Below are 27,922 nucleotides of genomic sequence, written 5' to 3'. Positions count from 1 at the left end.
GGATTATTCCATAGCTGGAGGAAGAAGGGACGCCTTCCTGCGAACAAGCTGGCACAATTTCCGTCGGGTAACTAACGTACAAAACTAATTTACACTTATCTAGTGTAGTAAGATAATTTCAGTAGAAATAAGATTGAGTTTTTGAAGTGCAGTCACTGCAAAACCAATCGCAAAAAAAAAAAAAAAAAAATGAGTACTAGCCTTTTGTTGGTTGGAAAAGAGATAGCGTGGATCCATTTTTAGTCACCTCTAAATTTACCGTGCCTTTGATTTGACAAACAATGCACAAAAGGTTCAGTCAATTCCAGGAAAAAATGAAAGTAAACTCCCTTTTCCTTTTGAGAAATATCACTACAGAAGAATTCACCCTCAAAGATCAGTTCCACGGTCAGATTAAACAGTCCGTCTTCAAAGACGTCTCATTGAGAAACCCTGTCTTCCAAATAGATTCCCTTATAGTCACAACACACGTCCTGTTAACCATCTCCTGCTAAGTTTCACATATTTTTGCATGTAAACAACATGTACATAGGTTGTGTGTACTTCCCATACTTCTGAAATGTCAAGACAAGCATCCTAAAAAGTTGCTCCAAACCCTTTTCTTTCTGTCTGAACCAAAGACGCCTCAAGACCCGGTTGTTTTGTTGCGACTCCTGAATGGAGGCGTGTACGTGCATGTGAACGCCGAAAGCGGAACAACAGAGCTATTCTGTTCTTCCGCAACACAGTGTTTCTTGCCCACTTGAAAGCAGCGCTGCCTTGTGCCAAAGAGATTACATATTTCCTCTCTTACTGCCACGGGGTTAAGAAGCTTTGCTCTCGTGTGGGTGACTGCTGTTACGAGTCAGCGAAGGGCTCCATGCTGCAGATCTAAGAGCTACAGTTTTCAGTCCTTGTTGCAAAATTCACCTTTTAGCTCTCTGGGTTATAAAAACAAACCGAAAATGACTAAATTACTAACTCTGCCTAATATAAAAAAACAACAATAAAAAAAACATTGCCCTGCTGTCATGGAAACATTAAAGTTGAGATATAGCAAATTGATAAGTAAACTGAAACTTGATCAGATCGCTCATTTATCACTTATAAATATGTGGTTACTTTCCAGTGGGTTATTTTGAGCTTCAACAGAAAACCATCAAACCACAAGTCTTTGATAAACATGGTCACCATTAAAGTTTTCCACCCAGTGACTTTCTATTCGAGTAGAAACAGAAAGTCAGTAGATTTATTTACGTTAAATAGGCCAACTCCTCCAGCTAGGTAAGCAAGCCTAGTCTTACATAAACCATTAAAAAAAAATAAAATAAAATAATGAACAATCATTGCAAATTTAAAAAGCGAGTAGATTGTGTATATTGCTCAGATTTAAACGTACACTATAGTTAACAAAAACCTCTCGAGGTGGAGGATGCAAGAACATTTAAGGTTTACTTGTCATATTATTATTTTGTAATTTTCTTTTTCTTTTAGCGTGGCCCTAATACTCTGTTGTAGCTGCTAAAGTTTCATGTCTAAAATAGAATCTACAGAAGAAAATTATGTCCGTCAGAAACTGTGTGGCATTTACATCACCACCTATTGGCATGGCATAGGTACTGCAGTGTTATGGTTCGTGTTTGGTCTCCCTGAGTGGATCAAGATGTACGCAGCGTCGTTTCCATTAGCCATATAATTGCACAAATTGCAATTCCGAAAATAAATTTACCAAATGGAAACACGGCAATTTACGTTTTTCTCTCTTTTTTAGGCTAGGATGACGTGGTTCTTCAGCTGTATCGACATTAGTGTATTTTTCCAAAACCACAATGGAGACATTTTTTTCCACATCACAAGAGTCGTGATCAGCTGGAAAAGACGAAGAAGATGACAGGAAGTGGTAGGAATTGATGGCGCAGCATATTTTCTTTTATGACGTTATTTTTTAAATAACATTGAATCACGTTTCTTCTCCAATGGCTCAAGCAGCCTCAAATTTGGCTTCCGCAGCACTTCTGCTAACAAGATCAATCTAAGCATATGCTTTACAATAACAAATATGGGCATGTCGCATATCTATGCATAAGCTCATGTAAATGATAAAAATATTTTCTACCTCAACAACACCCAGCTCAAACACTAAACGGCTTTATAAAAAAAAACATAATTAGACTCTAATTAGTTGCTAATTAGTGTCACACCTGGTAAACACTACAATCAGATTAAAACCCAACCTCGCCATACAATGTGCAAAACTCACTGAACTAGCAGCCAGAAAAGACAAAAAAACAAAACATAGCTTATTCCACAAAGCTAAAAACATAAATTTAGTCCTACCTGGAGATGGGACATCCGAAGCGAGGCTTCGAGGCGTGTACCGAGTAAAAAGGGGACGTGGCAGATGAAGCACCGCGGTTTTCAAAACAAAAGCGCGCTGAGCCGTGCTGGTTCATGGCTTGTTGTAGGTCATTTGGTCGCATCAGAGGAGAATATTTGTCTTCAGTGGCCAAAAATAAAAGAAACATTGACCAACATATTTGATGTGTACTTCACTCTTGTATTGTTTCAAAACGTTCACCTGGAATTTTATCAAGCAATACCTTTCCAAAAACGTCTATGCTGAATGTTTTATGAAATGAGATTTGGTAGAGTAAGTGGTCAGAACCTGTACTGTGAATTGCTAGAGGTTCTGGATTTCAACTGCATGGTTTCAATAAAAATCCACATTACGCAAAGTATTCTATTTTATTTATTTTTTCACTGTGTGCCATTTGTATTTGCTCTTACTCAGTAATACAATTGTTGATTTTTAGAGTATTCTCTGGAATTTTACCTGTTTTGATACCTGAACCAGTCAAATGCACCTTGTAGTTCCTCAGATGTATGGAATTCATTGTGGGGGTGTCATTTTCGAGAACTATCAAAAACAAAAATCTCCAAAAAAGATTTTCTGGACTTTTGTTTAGTGGATTATCAAAGTCAATATAGGAAACAGAGCTACTGAGGAACTTCTCAGAAACACTAAACAGATAGATTGTATTTTAAAACCCCCGACGAACAAGCTAGTCTTACAACATGACCAAGTTACCATGTGGTTTCTTGTATTGGTGCCACACCTAGCAATAAAATCAACACTTTATGCAAAAATGTACGAAAATAGAACAGAAAAACATCTGACAATAAAACATGACCCCTGTCTGCCTTTGACGACTAGCAGAATTCCACAAACATTGGAAAGCTCCCACATGGACAGGCTGAGCAGTGGCTACGCAGCTGAGGGCTGCAGATATGCTGCTGACAGAGACTGTCGGCGCAGTTCCCTGCATTTTTAATTTTTTTTTCTCTGCGCATGTCAGGGTTTGCTCTGGGCCCTCCTCAAAGGATCCCACCTTGTCAGAACGAAGACGAGATGAACTCAGATAGAGCGAGGGGAAAGCTTGGAAGCGTGAAGAGGAATGAGGTCAGTAGGAGGAGAGAACTTCGTTGGGGAATGTCTGCAAACTGGAAGAGTTATGTAAATGGGCCCGCCATTAAGGCCCTCAAAAAGAAAGAGGCTAGAATGGGGCCGGGGGGCAGGAGAGCTACGTGAATGGACTTTTCTGTCCTTTTTCTTCAAGGTGCAAACATTTTCTAATGCTTAACATACTTTTGTCCCTCCTAGCTTTGACGTCTGCTGTCAGGAGTATTAAAGTATTTACTTTTATTTTTTTAAAAAGTGAAAAGTGCTGACAGGTATCAAATAGAGCTTTGTAGTTCAAACCGGAAAAGAAGAGCAACATCGGCATTTTGCTGAAAATCAGTAGCTTTCATCCAGTCATTGCAGGAATGAAAGTATGATCTATTACCTCTGTTTTCCTCAAGTCCAGATGTCAACAGGGGCAAGACAAACATGTCCTGGTCAAAAGTCTTATATTCTTTGGAATGAAACACAAGTGAAAGGCTGAGGACTTCAAGTCTAGTCATCCTCTACTACCGCCATCTTGCTTCGTCATGATCTGACCCATATTCTTGATAGATTATGAAGACTACAAAATCATGCAGGTTGTTCAGCCTTAAATGACTTAACACCCTTATTCATCCTCGATTGAAATATTCCTGTTAGCAAGTCATGATAGATTTAAGATTAGTCTACAGCAGAAGTCTGTGGTCAGAGGCCTCTTCAATTTCATTGCAGCACCAACTGCTGTCAGATATCCTTCCACCCCACAGCAACTCTGTAAAGATACTTGGATACGAGTTACATTTAGTTTGGCTGTTAAAGTATGTTTGAATTTATCTGGTTATGGGAAATGAAAGTGTGTGAATATTGCCCTCTTGTGGCGAAAGGTAAATACTGCTTAAAACAGCAGCGTTAATTTTAACTTTAGTTTGTCTAAACTAAAATAGTTTTAGTTGGAATTTAGTCATCACAATTGCTTTCATTTTCATAGATTAATCATAAAATTTGTCAAATAAAAAATATCCATTTGTCTGACCTTGCTTTGAAGGTCAGAGAAATGAATAGGATTCAGCAGCATGTTGCATTTTAGCCGCTTACCGACAGATTACATTAATAGGCAGAAATGTCATACACCCACTAACATCTGCATCTAGTTTTGTCTCGTCATGTCTTAAGTCACAAGCTTAGTCAAAGAGCCATGTTATTTTTGTCATCATCTCATTGTCATGAAAGAAGCGGCGTCAACTAAATAGTCTATACTCATTAACAAAATCAACACCACAAAGCAGCCACTTGTAGAAATGCAATCAATAATCGCATTGCTGCTCAAAATGTCACTGCTATACCCGTTTCTTCACTTCGCTGACACTTAAAGCGTTCACTAAGCTTTTGTTTTATTTTAGGCTTTTACAGGGCAGGCAGCAGCGATAATAGGTGTCCTTAAATGCTGGTGCTTGAGCACACAATGACCTAACCGCAGAAGGAACCAAGGAGTGGCTCTAAATGGAGACCTTGTGCCACTTAAAGCACCATTATATCCAGTTCAGGAGTCCTGGCATCTTTCACTGGGACTCCTAAACTGTTGGGACGCACTAAAAGTTAAACAAAAAAAAAAAAAAAATTGAGAGCCAAAACTGCTCATATATATATATTGGCAATACTGTCAACCAAGTTGGTCTCTGAAGTGTTTTCAAAGACGTGCATAAAAGGCGGATGTTTGTACCAGAATAAAGCTTTCAGGAGGAACAAATTTGTCAGAAGTGAATAAGTGATCTCTGACTCCATATAGTGGTGAAGACAAGTCATTTTGCAACAATAACAATAAAGAGACAAAACACGAACTTTAAAACCATTTGATTACTGAAGGCATTCCTTATTGCTCTCTCAAAAAAAAAAAAAAAAAAAAAGGGTTTCTACAGGATGACAAGACAAGGAAACCAAACATTTCTTTATAGTTTTGTTTAGTTGAGGATAAAACAAAAGTGAGTCCTGATCCTGGGCACTTCAGTTTAACTTAGACACTATGTAGCAAATACTTGGGTTAGACACCAACTAAACTCAAGATTGGACACATTTTTTCAGGAAGAGTGGTTGGCCATTGTGGAACCATGAGTTTGACCACAAAAACATAATATACAAAGGTGCAATGATTTTCAGAAACATAACATCAGTGGCAGGCTTTTGAACTTTATTGGCATGTTTTTTTGTTTTTCTTTTTTGCAAGATCTGTCATTTTATTTCCAGTTATAATAAATGCATACCAACTGCTTGAGATGATTTTCTGAGTCTTGTCTCAGAGAAATAACACCCCTTACTTACCATATTTACAAAGACAAACATGGATTTGTAGAATAATCCTAACGTTACCCAGCCAAACTAGTTCAGGTAGGTAAATCATGCAGTACAGCTCTAATTCACTGAAAGTCCTTGATATTGCTGAAGGAGGCTGGATTAAGTTATGACCAGTCAATTTTTGAAAACAAAACAAAAAAAAAGGTTTGGCAATTCTCAAGCTGTCACAGTTCAGGTTAAAAGCAATCAAACAAGACACATAAATATTATTTTTGACAAATAAAAAGTGCAAAAGGCAGATTATCCTTTTGGGATGATTAAGAATTCCAGTTTAAAAAAAAAATCTTGGATGGCTAAGAGACAATGTTTTTTTTTTTTTTTTCTACCCCCACATCAAGTTTAGCAGATTCACAAATCTTCTTGTACATCAGACCTTCAAAGTGCAAATATTATAAAATGGCATAAGCTTGTATATATACATTTCATTTAATGAAAAGGAAAAATAAAAATCAAAACTGTATCCTCTTCTAATGAGGTTCCATTTCATCTTCTCAGGCTCCAGTCAAACATGACCGTACACCAACCCTCGACTTCATCGCCGTCACACTCGTGGATCACCTCAACACCTGCTGCTGTTCTTTTATTAAACAAAGCTGCGCCTCGTCTCCACTCAGAAAAGGTGGAGTTATTAACACCCAAACCGAGATCCGTCCGCGTCGCGCAGATCAAGTCAGCTCGGCGTTTCTTCGCGACGTTCTCGTTCTTCCAAACGGTCCTCAGCCTGCGGTGGTTAAACGACTCGACTAAATCTACTTCAGTAACGCACGACCTTACAGCCACGATAACTAAAATTCATTACAGCTAAATTGCATAAGACTCTTGCGCTCCAAAGAGCGTTTTCGAAACAAAACCAAGAGGGGGAAAAAAAGAACAAAAAAAACAAAAAAAAGTACTGTTTGTGAACATGCTTCTCCATCCACAGCACCAGAAAGCTGACCTGATGAGACCTTGTGCAGCTTAAAACACTGTTTTATCCAAAAATATACTTCATTGATTAGCTCTTTTTAACTTGCATCTTCTCAAGAACAAAAGCATGGATGACAAAAAGTGTGTCTTGAAGCGTAAGAGTCGAGATTAACTTGGCGTACGCTGTGAAATTATCAAGTCCGAAAGCTTTAGAAGCTGAATCTACTTTAAAGTGAAGAAGTCTTAAAAGGATTGAAAACTGCGGCCCTGTTTATCCAAATGGAGGTTTGTTCTCGTTGCATTCTGGTCTCTGCATCTCTGGATTGGTTTTACCGTAAAACAATGTTACATCACCGTTAAAGTAAGACTAGTTCAGTCTGTTTGACACCTACTTTTTCTGTGGACGACAGAGACATGCTTCAGAGGGCAAAAGGAACTCGTTAACACTGAATATGCAAAACTAAATTAAATTTGACAGATTAAATTCGTTTGAATAAATTCCTTCATTTTTGTGAGACTGTTTTTCCCCGTTGTGCTTCGTGAAACACGACGAGTAAGCCCGACGAAAGCAAATAAAGGCGGATTTGGAGGAGAGAATGAAAATTCATCTTTTTTTTTTGGGCTCAGTTCAGAATCGCAGACTTCCTTTAGAGTGGGTCAAATTGTTCTAGAAAAGATGGGTTAAACCGGTATCACTTTCTCCATTCCTTCCCCGCTTCTTCTCGTCACTGTCGGGCTCCTCTGTCAGGTCATGCGAGGGCGAGGGAAGGAACTGCGCTGGAAAGGAATGCTGGCAGCGTGGAAACCTGGAGGAAAAGAGCACCACTAACACATCAGTGCTGTAGTTTGTCTTTTAATCCAGCAGAGTGCGCACTTTAGTCAAACAAAAGTGGCAAGATTTGCGTTTCCTTCTAGGCTTACTTTCAGTATAGGAAGAAGAGGCGTGTTCTGTGCGACGTGGCCATGTTTTCTGACATGTTGCGTACTTTCAGGTAGTTCACAAATCCTCTGAAGAACAGCAGGAGGCCTGAGCAGAGAGAATGAGTTAGGTTTTTAATTTTTTCCACCTGGTTTTTCATCGTTACCCTCGACTGAGACGATGGAAATACTGACCTAGCAACAGGAAGATCCACCAGAGCCAGTATTGGCCGTTAAAGTAGCCGGTGAAGTAGTCTGAGAACTGAACAAACCAGGAAAAGTTCAAAACACATTCAACAATTAAAAAAAAAAAAAAAAAAAACTCATTTTGAATTTACCCTGACAATGAGGATCCACTTAATGAGCGAGAGGCCGAAGCCGCAGATGGCGCCGTAGCGACCGGCGATGGTATTGGTCAGACAGAACGACAGACAGAAGCCAATCCAGTTGAAGAGAAAAGCCACTGGAGGAATAAACACACCACTGGTGCTCTGTTGTAGCAAACAGTTTGCGTTTTTCTTTTTTTTTGTTTTTTTTGTTTGTTAGTTCGTTTCCGTGGAAAACTCACTGAAAAAGGCCAACATGAAGATCCCGTCATTCCCGACTCGGAGCTGATCAGCGTCGCTGAAGTCATCTCTCGGGGGGAAGTCATCGTCCTTTAGGACACAAACAAAATAATAAAAAAAAAAACTTCAGGGACACGGGAGAGAATATTTGACAGAAAGTGGCCCCACAAAAAAAAAAAAAGATCAATAGATGCATTAGAAAACATGTTTGCCCTTCTTCGCTCTCTGCCCCCATTTCACTCCACAAAGTCCGTCTGTCTGTCAGGGATATGGTGTTTAATTTGATATATTTTAGTTCTTAAAATAATATCCTGTATGACAAAGTGTTAGGGCCATGCTAAAATCACAAGAATAGTGTCATAAAATGACACGAATAAAGTCATAGTTGTTTGAAAGTCATAAAATTCTGAGAATAAAAAGTCATAATATTACAAAACTTAGTAAACAGTGTGGCCCTAATACTATGTCATAATCCTGAACTTGACAAAGTCTTGTTTGTAGTTCGTCTTAGTTAAAGGAATGTTTCCCTCAAAATTGAAAGCAAACAGTGACTAGAAAGTCTGGGTGTGGCTCGTTACCCGGGGCAACACCTCCACGGCGGAGGCAGCCAGGGCGGCTGCTTTAGCCTTTTCTGCTTCATCGTAGGTTGGTAGTGACGTGGCGACACTGTAGGGCGGAGGAACGGGGAAGTCACCCTGGAAGCTGGATTCTGTAAAAACAGCAGATGACGAGATGCCTCAGTTAAACAGAGAGAACCACGTGCAGAGCCTGAAACCACAATAAAGAGGTGAGGCGGTGTAAGAAATTGGCATGACTCGACGGTCTGAACGCTGCAAAAAAAAAATTAAATCCTCTGTAAGCTGAAAACACGTAACCCTGGGAAGACATTTAGAGGAGCTCTAAGGTAGAACGGAAAAGCAGTACCAGGCGCCGCAGCGGTTGCCCCCAGGTCGATGGAGGCGTAAGGAGGCGGTGGTGCGTCAGCCTCGCCCGCTGAGGGGGCCGGGGCTGCGCCGGCCTGAGCCTCCCTCTGGTCCGGACCGGACGCGTCGGCTCTGGCTGACGCAGAAGTGCAGGGCTGCTGCTCTACGCTGGAAGTCTCTGAAGAATCTTCCTCATTGTGCAACTGCAAAAGAAGACGAGGTTTTAGAGTTGTAGACGCGAGTCCATCACATGATCATCTGCGGCTGCTCCAGGGGGCGACCCTCGCTCGTCGCCGGGACGCTTGGTGGACTTAGCAACGCAGCACCAGATAGTATTTTAGCAACAACACGGGACTGTTTTTAACTCGTCAGCAGCTGCCTGGAGGCAACAATTTGGTTTTGACATTACAGAGCTGAATCAGGTTATTGTTCTGGACTTTGGTTCTTATAAACTTGTTATAGACTTGCGGCTACGGTTGGGATCGTCGCCCTGCTGAACGACCCGTTTCTGAACACTCAATACCACAAACAAAATGTTTTTACTTTCTTTTTATTATTCATTTTAAAATTATATCGTGATTACTATAACTCTGTATATCCATGAGTTCTAATAGGCTGCAACTGGCCGTGTCTGCAGTGGTTTTTTTCAGTTCTACCTGCTCAACAATAAACTATTTTTTAAAATAAAATCAGTAGATCATAACTGCCAGATCCAATACATAGAAAGTGTGTCACACTGCTCAGTTATTTAAAGATATTATTAAAAAATTTGGGGGTAATCAATTGTATTCTGTTTTGTTGGAAAACTGACTTATTCAGGGACCGAAAAAAATTATGTCAAGGGCTGCAAATGGCCCACGGGCCACACTTTGAACACCCCTGGTCTAGATATTCTGCTTTCAGCCACTTAAATTTATTTTTTCTTTTCATGGATGACATTACAGTGGAATACATTGTACTTTCTTTTAACACAATCAAGTCTAACGGTCTTTGTAACTTAAAAACTCATTTTAAAATTTGAAATAAAAGCCTTGTTTACATTTCTAACATGACTTTGGACATGGTTAGGCAACTATTTTTTTTTTCCAAAAAAAAAAAAAAAAAAAAAAAAAAAAAAAAAATCAATCAGTTACAGAAAAATGCTTCTTCACATTATCATTTGTCCAGAACAGAATGTTCGTCCCGAGAAATGCAGGTGCGACGAAAACTTAACCGCATGCAGCTAATCAGTGAATGAAGCTTGCTTGTGCATCCAAGAGTCGTCTGCTGACTTGAGTCTATTAATTTTTTTTGTCAGAGGCGAGAGCCAAACACCTTCTGAAATTACAGAGAGGCGACCGGGATGATATGGGAATCTGGAAAGTCAACAACCAGGAGGGAGATTACCAAACTACTCAAGTGGGGGGGAGGGTTTCTGCGTCCAACAGTCGGCAAACTTTTGACGAATCACCTCGTTCTGCTTTCAAACTGATCCACAAAAGAGGCTAAAGATTATCATTGCCGTTGGTCGGCTCGCATCTGGCTTTGAGGACGGCGCCGACGTCATTTGGAGCCGCAGATAATCGCAACATAAACTGCTGATATAAACCAAAGATTAACTAGAAGGGCGTTCAGGGAGCACAGTCCTGAGCCAAGGCCGGTGCCCTCTGCGCCGCCCGCCTCCTCCGCCGCCAGTGAATCACACTGACACACATCTCCACCTCTCGCCGTCGCCACGCTGGGAAAACGAAAGCGACCGAACCGGTCCGGCCTGTCAAGTCTTCTAATTCCTACGTCGAGAAAAACCTCAAGGAGTTCTGGAAACTCTTTAAGTTGTCACTGTAAGTTGCTGAAGTTTCAAACAGAATCTTGATGGTGTGACAGGAAAAACGATTAAAGAAGTGAATTCTCCAGTTTGAAGTTTTTTTTCCACAAAGTAAAGCAACGGCAAGCTTGTGGTTTACCACCTCTGCATATTGGGGAAGCACCGTTTTTATCGTTGCTGTGACTAATATCTGAGAAGCTTTTAAAAGAAAGGCTGTCATGTTGAAAACAAAAAAAAAAATCAAGAACTCGTGTTTTATCTCTTCAGTGAGTAAATACATGGAAATATTTATTTTCAGACATAGTTCCATTAATCGGCGAGTGAATGATCGGCCAACGTCTGGCTGGGAATCAAGGACAAAGCCTTATTTTGGGGGGAGGGGACTGCGGGGGGTTACATAAGATATTAAACAGCATAGCCACAAGCCTCCTCGTGTGTCTAAATCCGACTGAAACCGAACAAATACTTAACAGGAGGGACGGGATGTGGTGAGGAGAACAACTGAACCCCAACAAAACCCAATCCGACGAGCGTTTTTGTTGCGTTATTCCTGGAATATGAGAGGCTGTTGCAACCCCATGGCTTTGTTTGGTCATGAAACGTTAGAGCGCACACTCGCTACAGGGGTCACACTGGAATCTGTGAGGATTGTCAGTCCAAACACCCACATGCACGACTGCAGGTATCCGGACACGAAAACAAAACGTCTCGTTTGACATTTGAAAGTGGCTCTGAGGGATTATTTCACAGCTTTAAGAGAGTGTGGGCATTAGATCCAGCTCCAAGTGCATAATTATTATCAATACACTTCCACAGCAGAAGTGTGGAAGTGTATAGATATAGATGATATTAACTATAAATATAGTTGATAAATTGCATTTTGTGCATATTAGCTTTTGTAGCTTTGTTTCCATTCTTATTTGCAAACTCCAAAAGAGATTCAATTAAGTTGCTACATCTTATGAATATATTAAGCAACAACTTGAACTTGTTGCAATTCACTTCTACTAAAAAGCTCTTTTTAAGCATGTGAGCTTAGCTTCTGTTGGGTGAGTAACAGCTTTGTCAGCTTCAGACTTCACAGAAAAACAGAAAAAAAAAAAAAACACCCGGTCAAAACACTGATTGGTGCATTTCTATATGCATTTTGACATCTGCACCGTGAAATTTCAAAGCTAGACAATGCGGTTTACAAGGTAGACCTAATTTAAAGTGATACTAGGGCACCTAAGCAAAGGTTTTGAAATAACTTGGTTACCCCGACCTCACTTTTTATTTTTTATGAAAGTAGAAGAGCACTGAAAAATAACCCTGTACCTTATCAACTAGTTTTCTGTGGTTCACAGTAAAAAACGCGTTAACCATTTTAAGACCTTATCGCCTCTTCTCGGAAGCTTCAGAAATTACATTTTAGCTAGCATGCTAATTAATTAGCATCCTAAACCGCAAAGCCAACTTTGAGATAGCTATATGGTTCCGTGTTTTAACAATAAATAAAAATAACAAAACATCAGGTTAAATTTTTGAGAAATGTATCAGAGCTCAAAAGATTTATCCAATTAATTTTAGCTGGCTAAGTGGGTAACGTTAGCCTAGAAAATGCGGAAGTGGTTTGTTAAAGACTAGCTAAAACTGTTTTTTTCGACAGTTTGAAACAAATTATGTCAAAAGTAAAATATTTATGAGGATATATGACGTTGAGGTGCTGTTAGAAACGTTAAGAAAAGGACAACATAATGTTATCAATTTCATGCTGTATTTTCCGCAAGGCCTTGTTTGTTGTTAGGCCGATTTGTTCAAACTGTTTTGATCTGATGTCGCTGCGAACAACTCACCACTTGGTAACGGCTTGCTGGGTCCATCCCGACGTGGTACAGCTGGCGAGGAAACCAGCTCAGTAAACAAAGAGAGGAATCTGACCTGCCTTTCCTCAGGCGGTTTCTGTCACGGAGAGAGACTTGGGTCTGAACAAATGCGAGAAGAGCTGAAAGCAGTGCGAGAAATGGCTGCACCCTCGACGCACTCGCTTGGAAAAATACTCCTATCAGTAGTGCGCCAAGCTGCCAGAGGCAGTCACTATTCAATTAAACAACATCCGGTTTGATGTTTCAAAATAAAACACGGTCGCCATACAAAATATCTAAATTGCAACAGAAAGTTAACTTATTTTAACGATTCAGTTAAAAAACTATGTTTTTTTTTTAATTTAGAAATGCTGTTTCGTGTGCCTGCAGGGACATATGGTGGACATAAGACAGATCATAATTGCTTTCAATGCTTTATAAAATGTTATTGATTTTATAAAGCATAAACATTTTACTAGAAGTTAGATTTTGATGTTTTATCACTAAAATTAACAGAATTTTAGAAATAAAGTCTTTGAGTATGTTACTATGTTTGTAATAAAACAAGATGAGATTTCCTTTCTATATTTAATTACATAGCTGCAGGAACACACAACATAGCAGTTTATTATATTATGCTGTTAAAACAACATAGCAGTTTTAACAGCTTGAAGCAGGCGGTTGTTTAGTGTGGGGTTTCTCTTTTGGCAGGACCTGAGCCTGACCTGTTTTATGCATGTAGTGTAAACATTTCAAAAATACATCAATAAAATCATTGTGCGCGGATAGGCTATTAAAACAAACTAGCAGGCGTCATGCGACATGAGTGGGGGATCTATAATAATGCGCGCGACTCTTTCATGCAGTAGTTTACGGCTGTGCTCATTAATTAGCATAATGAAACCGAAAAAAAAAACCACGGATTTTTTTTTTTTTTTTTTTTTTTTTTTTTTTTACGGAACACTTTCAATTAATGATGGTAAGTGGGCTGAGGACCCTCCAGCCAAAAATAATATATTTGCGGAGTCGCCATGATGAAGCTCATTAGCTACAGGTGCGATACCAGAGGAATATGACCGGTTACTGAAAGGGCGCAGGTTTCTACTGTAGCCATGGGGACGGTTACTACAGTGCTTTATCAGCATATAAACAGCAATGGTGAGTGTGTGTGCTTTTTAATAATGTATAGACTATTTTATCAGTATTATGCGTGAGTTCTGAGATATAAGGACTTTGGGCTGGTTTCCATGGCAAATGTGTCCCCACCACCAAATGTGCTCAAAAACAATAACCTATTTATGTATGCTTTAGCCACTTGATAAAAAGTCACTGTGTCACTATTAACTATTGAATAATGGTTAATAACCCATATGCTTGTACTATTTTCCTGAGACATCTTTGAAAAATTATGTTTTCAATTAATACCAATGACAAGCTGTTCAGTTCAGGTATTATAATTTCATTGTAGAAAGAGTGCGTTTTAAATACAGCAAAAACCTTTTTGAAGGAAAAATCATTAATATTCTAGTCATTATTATTATTATTATTATTATTATTATTTTATTTTGAAGGAAATTCACCGGAGTGCTTGTTCGACTCTAGTTAACTTACCTCTTGAGGTTTTGATGACGGATTTCCGCAGAGCAATGACGTCAACGCTCGCAAAATATTTAACAAAACTGAAACCATTAGGTGGAGCCAGAGTTCTGTCTCGCCTCTCAGCTGCTGTAATCACTTTTCCATAATGCCTGCTGTAATGAAAAATATATACACAGTTTTTTTTTTCAACCACTGAATACTTATTTGCATAGAAAAATGTAGATGCATTCATACCTAATTTAAAGCATTATGATGGCTCTATTTTCTTTGCATGGTGAAAACATGCAGAAAGGCTGAAACTTTTACGATTAAGAAAGCTTTTAATCGTGACTCTGTCAGCCGGTGGGGCACATGTTTTGTATTTAAATTAATTATTTGAAAAGCTGTTCACTGAGATCAATAGTTATTTGAATTTTTCACTAAATTCAACACCCACACAGAAGGAAAAGCCGGTGCAGGACTCCTTATAATGTAAATCACTGCATTCCTGCAGAGAAAGACCAAAGATTTTAAACTGTTTGCTCAAACGCGTCTTTAAGAACAATGTGAACAGTTTAGAAAAATGCAACATGCTCATATGTTGATACCCTTAACATCCCAGGTTTGTTTCTTTACCTCATCTCAAATGTTATTCCGTCATGTGTTGCTGCTTCTGGGATAATCCTGGATCAGCATTGCAGTGGATCAGCGCATAATGGAACCTTTATAAATTGAAATGCTCGAGTTTAAAGGGTGAACACTGAAAAGCTGGAGAAACAATCTAAGGCATGTGTTTTTACCACACTGTCCGTCCTGAAAGTACTTTGAGAACATCTAAATAGCAACTGAAGGACAGGTTGGAGGAAAACACAAGTCGGTCCCACCACTAATGCATTTCTTAGATGTCGTCTTTATTATCTTTAACCTCGGTGACTCACTCACTTTGCTGCATTGCTGATAAATTCACCCTTTTAAGATCTAAAATACAGCCAGCTCTTTCCACTCCTATCTTCTGTCTATCGCATTAATGCTCTCACTCCTCCTCCTTCAGTCTGAGAAAATGCTGGCTGAAGTCGCCCTATGCACAGTGAGGTATCGATAAAAGGCTCTTCTTGAATTAAACATTAATCCCATTCACTAAGAAAGGGATTACTGTAGTACATGTTTCAGTTAAGCGGGTCACGCTGAGTCGAGAAAGAGGCAAGAAAAAAAAAATATAAAAATGAAAAAGTATCTCCCATCTTGTGGTGTTTTACCCTTTTGGGAGCAATTAGGATTCCATGATCTGGCCCGAACTGCTGGACAGCAGCAGGGAAGCACACTAGTTAAAAGAAGTTGAAGTCATTTGGCCAGCTGCTTGTAAAAGACCTCTTCTACAGCCAATAATGGCACCTCAAGACATCCATCACTGACACCACATGCACACCCTCTTCCCACGCGCACACAGCACACAATTGGGAGGCTGTTACTTGGCAACATCGTTTCAAGGTAAATAGGTGCTATAAAAAGGTGTTATATAAAGAAACAGTGGGTGTCTCTCTTGGATGGTGGAGCTTTTTAGCGAGGCAGACTCATTCTTCTACTATTAAAGCTCAACTCGGTTTGACTGGAAGGCGAGGGTTTGGCTTGAGGAGACATTCGTTTTGCAAGGTTCACTAGGTAGCAAATGTGTATTTTAGGCAAATGTACACCGTATTGTTTGGGACTATGGAGTGAAATTAAGGCAGTACAGAAGTTGGATTTTGATTTACGAATTAACAGAACTTTGACATCAAACCTGTGAGATTTCAGCATAACCAGAAAGTTTGAATATATAATCCAACATGGCAGCCACATACCTTATCTTAATCGACACTCCAGCCAATCATCACACATGTCCCACACCTGGTCTTTGTCCAATAAACACATCAGTTCTTAATTTTTATGAATTATAATGTCTAGACACCTGGTCTTTCTGTATTAATCAACACACCTAACAACACAAATGGTCCTTGTTTAATAATTAACACAGAAGTTGCTTTATCAGTCAACGCATATGTCGTGTGCGTTGACTCAACTGTGTCAGTTGTTCTTTAACAAGTGACACACCTGTTACATAACTGATCTTATTTATTACTGCACCTTTGCATCATGTTAGAAAACATCAAGGATTTCAACTCTGCTTGGGATTTGTTTGGGTTCCCATTTTATTGTTCTTTCATTACTTGGTTTTTGCATTTCAAACCTCAACTAAGGTAAGTTGAAGTGGAGAAACAGTGCTGATTAGCTGATGAGCTAATCTTAACCATTCTATGACAACAAAGCAAAAAATAAGCTGCTATCAATTTTATTTAATTTCTTAAACTCCAAAGTTTTGTGTTTGGGAATGCTATGACTAACGTAGGAGACCTTTTTGAAAAAAACAAAAAACAAACTCGCGTTAAAGTTGTTAAATCATCTGCAGAAAGCTGAAAAACAATAATGGCAGTAGCAAAGTATGTGACCTATTAAATCAGTCCAGTTTAATTGAGTGGTGCTTATTTTTCCAGCAATCAAGCAGTCATTTTCAGATTAACTGCTGTGCAGCACAATCAAATCCAGTTGATCACAAACTGGCATTTGGTTAAAATATATCCATAAGAAAACCCATACAACAGTAGTTAATCCTTAGCTCAATAAGTCAGCTTGTGAGCTGTTTTAAAGAAAGAATAGAAGATTTAGAAGATACAGCATATACCAACAACTTAGTCCTGCAAGATAAAAATCCATTAAAGTATTTAGGCGGATTTCCTGATTGCAAAATACTTCTTCCAAGAAAGCTGTTTTCTTGAAATAAAGACTCCACTTAAATTCATCTTAGGATGGGAATGCCTATAAAACCACCAAGACGACTGTTGGGCAAATAATAATAGTTGAATTTAATGTCACAAACTGATACCGAGGAAGGGAACAGGAATGTGCAATTAATACGAACCCTGGTTAAAATCATCCCATTTATGGGACAAAATGTGAACTTTCTCTGACTAAACATGTAATTATAGCAGCGACGGCTCCCTCTTTTAAATAAGCAACACCATGAGAAACTGGCAGCCGCTAATTAGCAGGAAATGTAAAAACAGACAATTAGTCACGGCACACGCCTCCCTTTGTGTCTGCAGATGATTGTGTGGGTGTGTGAATGTGGATTTGGGAAGACAGTGCAGTTTCTGCAAGCTGCAAGTGCTTGAGTTGTCCAGCAGGGAGCAGAATAGACAAAGTTATTTAATTTTTCAGGATTTTTGTCAGCTGAAAATGCATCACCAGCCTGTCTTTAATTCATTTCAGCCTAAATATGGATTACTGAGATGGTCTATATATGGTGTAAACTCCTCAAGAAATCCAACTGAAACTGTGAAGAAGTAAGGATAGCTTTTTATTCAAGGACTTGAACCATGATGGCAAAACAGAGTTGTTAACCTTTTCGCTGACATTTAAAGTAAAAATACTTTGCCGTCAGTCTCTCCTGGAACTGATCGAAGTGCTCTTGTCATTTGCAAAAGAGGGGTTGGGGGTAAAGCTCACCATTGGTTGAACTGGATTATCACCACAGTACAGAATAATGAGTTATGTGCTCTAAGATATATTTTTAAAAGACTAATACGAAATGTTCTATTTACTATAAAATCTACTCGTTCAGCATACCTTGCGATTTTCAGGCGTTTTTGTCCGTGGACTGATGGACTGAGAGGCAGTGCTGCAGCAAGGTTTAAATTATTCCACTGCATCTGGCAGAGCTGGTCATTTTTGGCAGAGCGAAAAGTTTGTGTAACAACTGAAACCGGAGTGTTAGAGTGCTCTAATCAAATACTGTTTGAGAGGACTTCAGTGAGACTTGATTCTTTGCAATAAATTAAGCAAAGTTATTAACGTCTAGTGTTTTCTTTCCTAATTATAGAGTTTTCAGACGGAGAGTTTTCTTCATATATGTAGAATATGAACAGCATTAAGTCCTTAAGAGTCTGAATTCCCACTTATTTCCTGCTACCCATTCACAAATTTCTCCAGATTTTGCTGAAAAGACAAAGATTTTGTGTTTTATATTCCACTGTGTCTGTATCTGCATCTTTGTAAACAGATACTCTTGTACGTAGAACTTAGTTGTACATACATAAACTTGTGACAATACTTTTCCCAGTTCATCATATCTGTGTTAATCTTTCCTAATAAACAGCTGCTGCAAAGCTTGCATGTGTTACTTTGCAATTCATGTTTAATTCAATTAGCTGAACAAACGCTAATGCAGCGACGCAGTCATGTTCAATTAAACCCAGCATTAATCAGGCTTATATTGCCTCCGCTAATGTGGAGCGAGACTGTTCCAAAACTTTCGCAGCATTGTGACAAAACAAAACTGCATTATAATCACCACATTGAGAACAAGTCAGTATTCTCTTTAATCTGTCTCCAAAAGAGNGGGTTGTCTATTTATTTAAAAAAAAAAACCCAAAAAAAAAACCCCGGGTTTTTTTTTTTTTTTTTTTTTTTTTACGGAACACTTTCAATTAATGATGGTAAGTGGGCTGAGGACCCTCCAGCCAAAAATAATATATTTGCGGAGTCGCCATGATGAAGCTCATTAGCTACAGGTGCGATACCAGAGGAATATGACCGGTTACTGAAAGTGCGCAGGTTTCTACTGTAGCCATGTGGACGGTTACTACAGTGCTTTATCAGCATATAAACAGCAATGGTGAGTGTGTGTGCTTTTTAATAATGTATAGACTATTTTATCAGTATTATGCGTGAGTTCTGAGATATAAGGACTTTGGGCTGGTTTCCATGGCAAATGTGTCCCCACCACCAAATGTGCTCAAAAACAATAACCTATTTATGTATGCTTTAGCCACTTGATAAAAAGTCACTGTGTCACTATTAACTATTGAATAATGGTTAATAACCCATATGCTTGTACTATTTTCCTGAGACATCTTTGAAAAATTATGTTTTCAATTAATACCAATGACAAGCTGTTCAGTTCAGGTATTATAATTTCATTGTAGAAAGAGTGCGTTTTAAATACAGCAAAAACCTTTTTGAAGGAAAAATCATTAATATTCTAGTCATTATTATTATTATTATTATTATTATTTTATTTTGAAGGAAATTCACCGGAGTGCTTGTTCGACTCTAGTTAACTTACCTCTTGAGGTTTTGATGACGGATTTCCGCAGAGCAATGACGTCAACGCTCGCAAAATATTTAACAAAACTGAAACCATTAGGTGGAGCCAGAGTTCTGTCTCGCCTCTCAGCTGCTGTAATCACTTTTCCATAATGCCTGCTGTAATGAAAAATATATACACAGTTTTTTTTTTCAACCACTGAATACTTATTTGCATAGAAAAATGTAGATGCATTCATACCTAATTTAAAGCATTATGATGGCTCTATTTTCTTTGCATGGTGAAAACATGCAGAAAGGCTGAAACTTTTACGATTAAGAAAGCTTTTAATCGTGACTCTGTCAGCCGGTGGGGCACATGTTTTGTATTTAAATTAATTATTTGAAAAGCTGTTCACTGAGATCAATAGTTATTTGAATTTTTCACTAAATTCAACACCCACACAGAAGGAAAAGCCGGTGCAGGACTCCTTATAATGTAAATCACTGCATTCCTGCAGAGAAAGACCAAAGATTTTAAACTGTTTGCTCAAACGCGTCTTTAAGAACAATGTGAACAGTTTAGAAAAATGCAACATGCTCATATGTTGATACCCTTAACATCCCAGGTTTGTTTCTTTACCTCATCTCAAATGTTATTCCGTCATGTGTTGCTGCTTCTGGGATAATCCTGGATCAGCATTGCAGTGGATCAGCGCATAATGGAACCTTTATAAATTGAAATGCTCGAGTTTAAAGGGTGAACACTGAAAAGCTGGAGAAACAATCTAAGGCATGTGTTTTTACCACACTGTCCGTCCTGAAAGTACTTTGAGAACATCTAAATAGCAACTGAAGGACAGGTTGGAGGAAAACACAAGTCGGTCCCACCACTAATGCATTTCTTAGATGTCGTCTTTATTATCTTTAACCTCGGTGACTCACTCACTTTGCTGCATTGCTGATAAATTCACCCTTTTAAGATCTAAAATACAGCCAGCTCTTTCCACTCCTATCTTCTGTCTATCGCATTAATGCTCTCACTCCTCCTCCTTCAGTCTGAGAAAATGCTGGCTGAAGTCGCCCTATGCACAGTGAGGTATCGATAAAAGGCTCTTCTTGAATTAAACATTAATCCCATTCACTAAGAAAGGGATTACTGTAGTACATGTTTCAGTTAAGCGGGTCACGCTGAGTCGAGAAAGAGGCAAGAAAAAAAAAATATAAAAATGAAAAAGTATCTCCCATCTTGTGGTGTTTTACCCTTTTGGGAGCAATTAGGATTCCATGATCTGGCCCGAACTGCTGGACAGCAGCAGGGAAGCACACTAGTTAAAAGAAGTTGAAGTCATTTGGCCAGCTGCTTGTAAAAGACCTCTTCTACAGCCAATAATGGCACCTCAAGACATCCATCACTGACACCACATGCACACCCTCTTCCCACGCGCACACAGCACACAATTGGGAGGCTGTTACTTGGCAACATCGTTTCAAGGTAAATAGGTGCTATAAAAAGGTGTTATATAAAGAAACAGTGGGTGTCTCTCTTGGATGGTGGAGCTTTTTAGCGAGGCAGACTCATTCTTCTACTATTAAAGCTCAACTCGGTTTGACTGGAAGGCGAGGGTTTGGCTTGAGGAGACATTCGTTTTGCAAGGTTCACTAGGTAGCAAATGTGTATTTTAGGCAAATGTACACCGTATTGTTTGGGACTATGGAGTGAAATTAAGGCAGTACAGAAGTTGGATTTTGATTTACGAATTAACAGAACTTTGACATCAAACCTGTGAGATTTCAGCATAACCAGAAAGTTTGAATATATAATCCAACATGGCAGCCACATACCTTATCTTAATCGACACTCCAGCCAATCATCACACATGTCCCACACCTGGTCTTTGTCCAATAAACACATCAGTTCTTAATTTTTATGAATTATAATGTCTAGACACCTGGTCTTTCTGTATTAATCAACACACCTAACAACACAAATGGTCCTTGTTTAATAATTAACACAGAAGTTGCTTTATCAGTCAACGCATATGTCGTGTGCGTTGACTCAACTGTGTCAGTTGTTCTTTAACAAGTGACACACCTGTTACATAACTGATCTTATTTATTACTGCACCTTTGCATCATGTTAGAAAACATCAAGGATTTCAACTCTGCTTGGGATTTGTTTGGGTTCCCATTTTATTGTTCTTTCATTACTTGGTTTTTGCATTTCAAACCTCAACTAAGGTAAGTTGAAGTGGAGAAACAGTGCTGATTAGCTGATGAGCTAATCTTAACCATTCTATGACAACAAAGCAAAAAATAAGCTGCTATCAATTTTATTTAATTTCTTAAACTCCAAAGTTTTGTGTTTGGGAATGCTATGACTAACGTAGGAGACCTTTTTGAAAAAAACAAAAAACAAACTCGCGTTAAAGTTGTTAAATCATCTGCAGAAAGCTGAAAAACAATAATGGCAGTAGCAAAGTATGTGACCTATTAAATCAGTCCAGTTTAATTGAGTGGTGCTTATTTTTCCAGCAATCAAGCAGTCATTTTCAGATTAACTGCTGTGCAGCACAATCAAATCCAGTTGATCACAAACTGGCATTTGGTTAAAATATATCCATAAGAAAACCCATACAACAGTAGTTAATCCTTAGCTCAATAAGTCAGCTTGTGAGCTGTTTTAAAGAAAGAATAGAAGATTTAGAAGATACAGCATATACCAACAACTTAGTCCTGCAAGATAAAAATCCATTAAAGTATTTAGGCGGATTTCCTGATTGCAAAATACTTCTTCCAAGAAAGCTGTTTTCTTGAAATAAAGACTCCACTTAAATTCATCTTAGGATGGGAATGCCTATAAAACCACCAAGACGACTGTTGGGCAAATAATAATAGTTGAATTTAATGTCACAAACTGATACCGAGGAAGGGAACAGGAATGTGCAATTAATACGAACCCTGGTTAAAATCATCCCATTTATGGGACAAAATGTGAACTTTCTCTGACTAAACATGTAATTATAGCAGCGACGGCTCCCTCTTTTAAATAAGCAACACCATGAGAAACTGGCAGCCGCTAATTAGCAGGAAATGTAAAAACAGACAATTAGTCACGGCACACGCCTCCCTTTGTGTCTGCAGATGATTGTGTGGGTGTGTGAATGTGGATTTGGGAAGACAGTGCAGTTTCTGCAAGCTGCAAGTGCTTGAGTTGTCCAGCAGGGAGCAGAATAGACAAAGTTATTTAATTTTTCAGGATTTTTGTCAGCTGAAAATGCATCACCAGCCTGTCTTTAATTCATTTCAGCCTAAATATGGATTACTGAGATGGTCTATATATGGTGTAAACTCCTCAAGAAATCCAACTGAAACTGTGAAGAAGTAAGGATAGCTTTTTATTCAAGGACTTGAACCATGATGGCAAAACAGAGTTGTTAACCTTTTCGCTGACATTTAAAGTAAAAATACTTTGCCGTCAGTCTCTCCTGGAACTGATCGAAGTGCTCTTGTCATTTGCAAAAGAGGGGTTGGGGGTAAAGCTCACCATTGGTTGAACTGGATTATCACCACAGTACAGAATAATGAGTTATGTGCTCTAAGATATATTTTTAAAAGACTAATACGAAATGTTCTATTTACTATAAAATCTACTCGTTCAGCATACCTTGCGATTTTCAGGCGTTTTTGTCCGTGGACTGATGGACTGAGAGGCAGTGCTGCAGCAAGGTTTAAATTATTCCACTGCATCTGGCAGAGCTGGTCATTTTTGGCAGAGCGAAAAGTTTGTGTAACAACTGAAACCGGAGTGTTAGAGTGCTCTAATCAAATACTGTTTGAGAGGACTTCAGTGAGACTTGATTCTTTGCAATAAATTAAGCAAAGTTATTAACGTCTAGTGTTTTCTTTCCTAATTATAGAGTTTTCAGACGGAGAGTTTTCTTCATATATGTAGAATATGAACAGCATTAAGTCCTTAAGAGTCTGAATTCCCACTTATTTCCTGCTACCCATTCACAAATTTCTCCAGATTTTGCTGAAAAGACAAAGATTTTGTGTTTTATATTCCACTGTGTCTGTATCTGCATCTTTGTAAACAGATACTCTTGTACGTAGAACTTAGTTGTACATACATAAACTTGTGACAATACTTTTCCCAGTTCATCATATCTGTGTTAATCTTTCCTAATAAACAGCTGCTGCAAAGCTTGCATGTGTTACTTTGCAATTCATGTTTAATTCAATTAGCTGAACAAACGCTAATGCAGCGACGCAGTCATGTTCAATTAAACCCAGCATTAATCAGGCTTATATTGCCTCCGCTAATGTGGAGCGAGACTGTTCCAAAACTTTCGCAGCATTGTGACAAAACAAAACTGCATTATAATCACCACATTGAGAACAAGTCAGTATTCTCTTTAATCTGTCTCCAAAAGAGCTTGTTTTTTTTTCTTCTTCTTCTTCTTAACAATTATTGCAGTAAGAAGATGCAAGTCGAGACATGAGTGAGTTGTTTCTGGGTCATATATAATAAGGTGTCTTATTCTCTGCAGAATTGAACATTCGGGGAATAGCCCTTTAAATTTTTAATGACTTGGCCCTCTTCAAAAAAAAAAAAAACTGCAGGACAGTTGATCTGTAGAAATACTGGGTTTTACAGTGTCTGCCTGGAAGTTAGTCTTACGAAGTAAAATGCAGGTTATAATGCATGCAAGAAATGAAATAATAAGCAGCAGGGTGCATTAGGATGAGTGAAATAGATAATACATTTCTGTTGCTGTTGCTGCTGTATATTGAGCTCATAAAACAGAAATGTTTAATCAAAAACTGCATGGAAGAGTCAATGTATTCCCCCTAGTCTCAGAGACAGTCTTTTGATGCTGAAACAGACTTTCTTTCTTTCTTTCTCCATTAATCCCTCTTCACTCCTACTCTCTCCTACGCTCCCTCCATCCCTCACCATGCTGCCGTCGAATTAGAAGAAAGTGTGTCAGTTTGAAGGCGGGAGGGAGAAGTGAAGTAAAGAAGACATCAGAAAGAATTCATTCAGCAAGCGAGTTTCTCAGCTAGAAACACGGGGCTGAGTCGGCACCGCCTCGTGAGTCTTCAGTGCTCTGGAGCGGTCTTTTCGGGTCAGCCCCTGTGGTTAAAAGTTACCTGGGTCTGTCCAGTTAATACACCCAGAAAAATGCACTGATTAGGGGCCTGCCACTCACTTCCGAACAACTTGCCCATGTCATCTAACCGTGTTTAGTTTTTAAACTAAATATGTGTATGATGAGATGGCCAACTCAAAGCTGCTGTTGCTATGCGACTGGCCAGAGTGCAGCACAGATACTTTAAATATTAAAATGTTGTTGTGGGAAACCAGATGACTTTGACATGCATGCTAAAAATTCATAACATCTGAACGTTGTGCTGTGGGGAAATTTCCTGAATAAATGGTGCTGTGAAAAAAGTTTTTCCAGTTATCCTGAGTTCGGCCAGACATTCTCATGGAAGAGAACAGAATTTATGGTTACATTGTTTTCAAATTTAGACAGAATTTTGTTGGTTGGTAGCAAAATATAACTCTGATTTGTTGTGGGCGTAAGTTTAGGGTCAAGGCTCAGCTTGCCTGGTAGTCTGTCAGCTGAATTACAGTGTCATGTCTTGGTAGGTTTGGAAATGTGCCATACTCTTTGCATTTCCAGACAAATAAATACATTCGGTTGTTTTAGCATACAGCGGAAATGTCACGCATGTTTCAGAGTCCAAATCTTTCCTGACCAAACAGTACCACAAAGGCCAATGTATTTAACATTTCTCTATCCTTTGTTCGGTGTTATTTGCCGCATTACCAGCTGCTGCTGTGACCTCATTTTTTTTCCTCTCTGGTGCTGAAAATTTGATAGAATCTGTCTAATTCCTGGCAAGCAATATAAAGTAACAAACCAATAACCACAGAGCTTCAGAGCACCTCGTGCGCCTGGCTTCTCTCTCCCTCAGGTCATGCCGGCTCTCCTGAAAAATCAGCAAACGTTTTGAGACTTAATCCCAAAATGAAGTCCGCCGTTTCTGTAATTTTTCAGCAACACATCCCTGTGCTTTCATAGCTTTTGAAGCAATTGTAGAACTATCAGAGGGTGTCTAATGATGTCTCAAGTGCTTCACCTCATCTGTAGAGTTTTTTTTTAAAGCATCAAGATCAATAAAATCAGAGTGAATGATGGGAGACAAAGAGCTTATAAAACAAACAATTTCTTTTGTCTGGATGACCTTTGGTTGACTTAGTTTACTGCCCCTCCCGAGTGTTTTTTTTATTAGTGCCATGGCATCTCGCTCGCCAGGGGTCATCAATCACAACATCCAAGGCAGCCTCTCCACCACCACCATGCCCTGGAGGAATAGCCTCTGTAAACTGCTTGGATGAACCGACTTCCTTCATTTATCTGTGGGCAGGTTTTCACAACCTCTTGAGGGTATCAATCCTTACCAACACAGCAAAAGCAACTGACAAAGAAGAAGAGTAGGAGTGTTTTTCCTCTCAGTGCGCCAGATGATCTGGGGACGTCATGTAGTGTACTAGAGACAATTTGATAGTATTGTAAATCTCGTTTTGGTTTATTTCCAGCAAGAACAGTTTGTACTGGAAGAAGTTTGAAAAGAGAAAAAAAAAAATATTGACTGAATTTGCTTTGATAAATCTTTCAAATCCTTCTGCAAAATCTAAAGTGGCTTACAAACGTGTCAATAGTCCTAAAACTGTTAATAATTTTGTCATTACATAGCAACAAAAAAATTGCTTTTTAGGTAGTGAAGTAGAAGGATGTAAAAAATGTAGCGTGCATTAATATCCAGTCCATGTTTTTAACCTCCCCAAATAAAATCCAGAGCAATCAATGGTGTTCAGAAGCCAGCTAATTAGTATGAATGAATGAAATTCTGTGGCAAGACTTTCATGACACTCACTGCAGCTTTAACTGCAGTGAAGGGCCGTTCCACAGTAAATTACCCTTTCTATAAATCATACTCCCATTGAATCCAACCAGACTGATTTTTCTGTCTGACCTCTTGTTCTCCTTTGAATTACTTCAATACTCTACTGGTTATTTGCCTGAACAGCAGCCACACTCGCATGCTCCCACACAACTGCTGAGCAAAGCATTTGCTCATCTTTAGTTTCATGACAAACGGTGTTGTACATCATCAGGCCGGAAACTTGAATATACATTACACACTCCTGAGATTTAGAAATCTATCAAGAAATACCTGCAGGGAACTCATGCTGTAGCAAGCCACGGTGGGGTTGAAGTGCCAGGGTCAGCATTTTCCAATATCGCTTTTTATGGTAAAAAAAAAAAAAAAAAAAAAAAAAAAAAAAAGATACATCTTCCACACTGGCTGTGGGGCTGTGGCCACAAGTCACTCCAGAGGAACACATTTACATAACCAAAGTTCAAATTTCTATCTACTTTATGCATGCTTAATATTTTAAATGGTTGTGTTTTGACTATTTAATGATTTTGTGAAATGCCATGTAAATTTCTGGAATGACTGAAGTTTTCACTTGGTTAGCTGGATTAGGGTAATGAAACACTGTCTCTTGAACACCTGTGTCTGCGCGCTGAAAGAAGATCTTAATCTGAACAAATGAGATGCACTGAGGCAAACTAAGATTTGTCAAGTCAGCAGCCAGAAATGTTCATTTAATTCTGGTTTTGCAGTTCCAGCTTGACAATATAACGGACAGTTTTGACAATTTGTTAGAAAACAGAACTGTTTTGTGAAAGTTATCTGCTATTTTTCATTTCACCTGGCCTAGCCATGTAACTAGATGCATACATATATGCCGTAAGATATTTTTGTTGTGGTTTTATTTTATAGTCTGTACATGTGTGCAGTTGTCAGTAGATAGAATCAAAAATAACTTGGTGTTAGTCCCCTTAGTGGCCCTGACCTCCTTTGAATGGCCTAATTATAACCATTAGCTTTAAAACTGAGTATTTTCTTTTGTAAACAGACCTTACTCTCTGTTGTGGCAGGATGGTGTCTGTGCTACTTCCTTCCTTCTTCACTTTGCACCAGCAAGCTTTGTTTTCTCAGCAGGTTCCCTAAAATATACTGAGTTATATATACCTTACTGAGTTACTTCCCCTTGGACAGTTTAATTATTTCTTGTTCATTGGCATGTCTGGTGCAACTCTGCATTGATTTGCCTTGTATCTATCATTTGCAGCAAGTGAAACAGAAACGTTCATATTCTAACAGTCAATAATAATCTCCATATGTTTTTTTTTTTTTACTTTTCCAGAATTTATTTCACCATGGAACTACTGTCGCCTTACACCCGGTCCCTCCGGTTTACATTCATGAACCTTTTCTTATTCACATCAAATATCTTTCAAAAGGGATTTGCCAAGTTCACCAAAGTGTCTTGAACTGTCACCGAGATGTTTTGTTACCGTTCTTTAGTTGTGTTGATTCCAGATTCTGTAAACATATATATATATATA

The 27,922-nt window shown here is 38.8% G+C and overlaps 1 protein-coding gene across 2 annotated transcripts; it reads right to left on the bottom strand.

The window, feature by feature from the left end:
• Positions 1–5,615: 5,615 nt before the first annotated feature.
• On the bottom strand, positions 5,616–12,953 carry ndfip2 (Nedd4 family interacting protein 2). Of its 2 annotated transcripts, none has more exons than XM_015030873.1 (8): positions 12,723–12,953; positions 9,085–9,286; positions 8,739–8,869; positions 8,163–8,250; positions 7,933–8,057; positions 7,790–7,856; positions 7,598–7,703; positions 5,616–7,501 (listed from the first exon to the last, which is right to left on the bottom strand). In XM_015030873.1, exons 1-7 carry the CDS (start codon positions 12,747–12,749, stop codon positions 7,600–7,602), a joined length of 744 nt encoding a protein of 247 aa, XP_014886359.1. In that variant the 5' UTR covers positions 12,750–12,953; the 3' UTR covers positions 5,616–7,501; positions 7,598–7,599. The 2 variants fall into 2 exon arrangements, with proteins under 2 accessions (XP_014886359.1, XP_014886358.1); XM_015030872.1 differs by having other exon boundaries at positions 5,616–7,482; positions 12,723–12,950.
• Positions 12,954–27,922: the final 14,969 nt, after the last annotated feature.

This window comes from Poecilia latipinna, unplaced genomic scaffold, assembly GCF_001443285.1.
Source record: "Poecilia latipinna isolate Pla-1442-1.1 unplaced genomic scaffold, P_latipinna-1.0 Scaffold194, whole genome shotgun sequence".
Taxonomy (NCBI): domain Eukaryota; kingdom Metazoa; phylum Chordata; class Actinopteri; order Cyprinodontiformes; family Poeciliidae; genus Poecilia; species Poecilia latipinna.
This window is presented reverse-complemented; position numbering and strand designations above follow the sequence as displayed.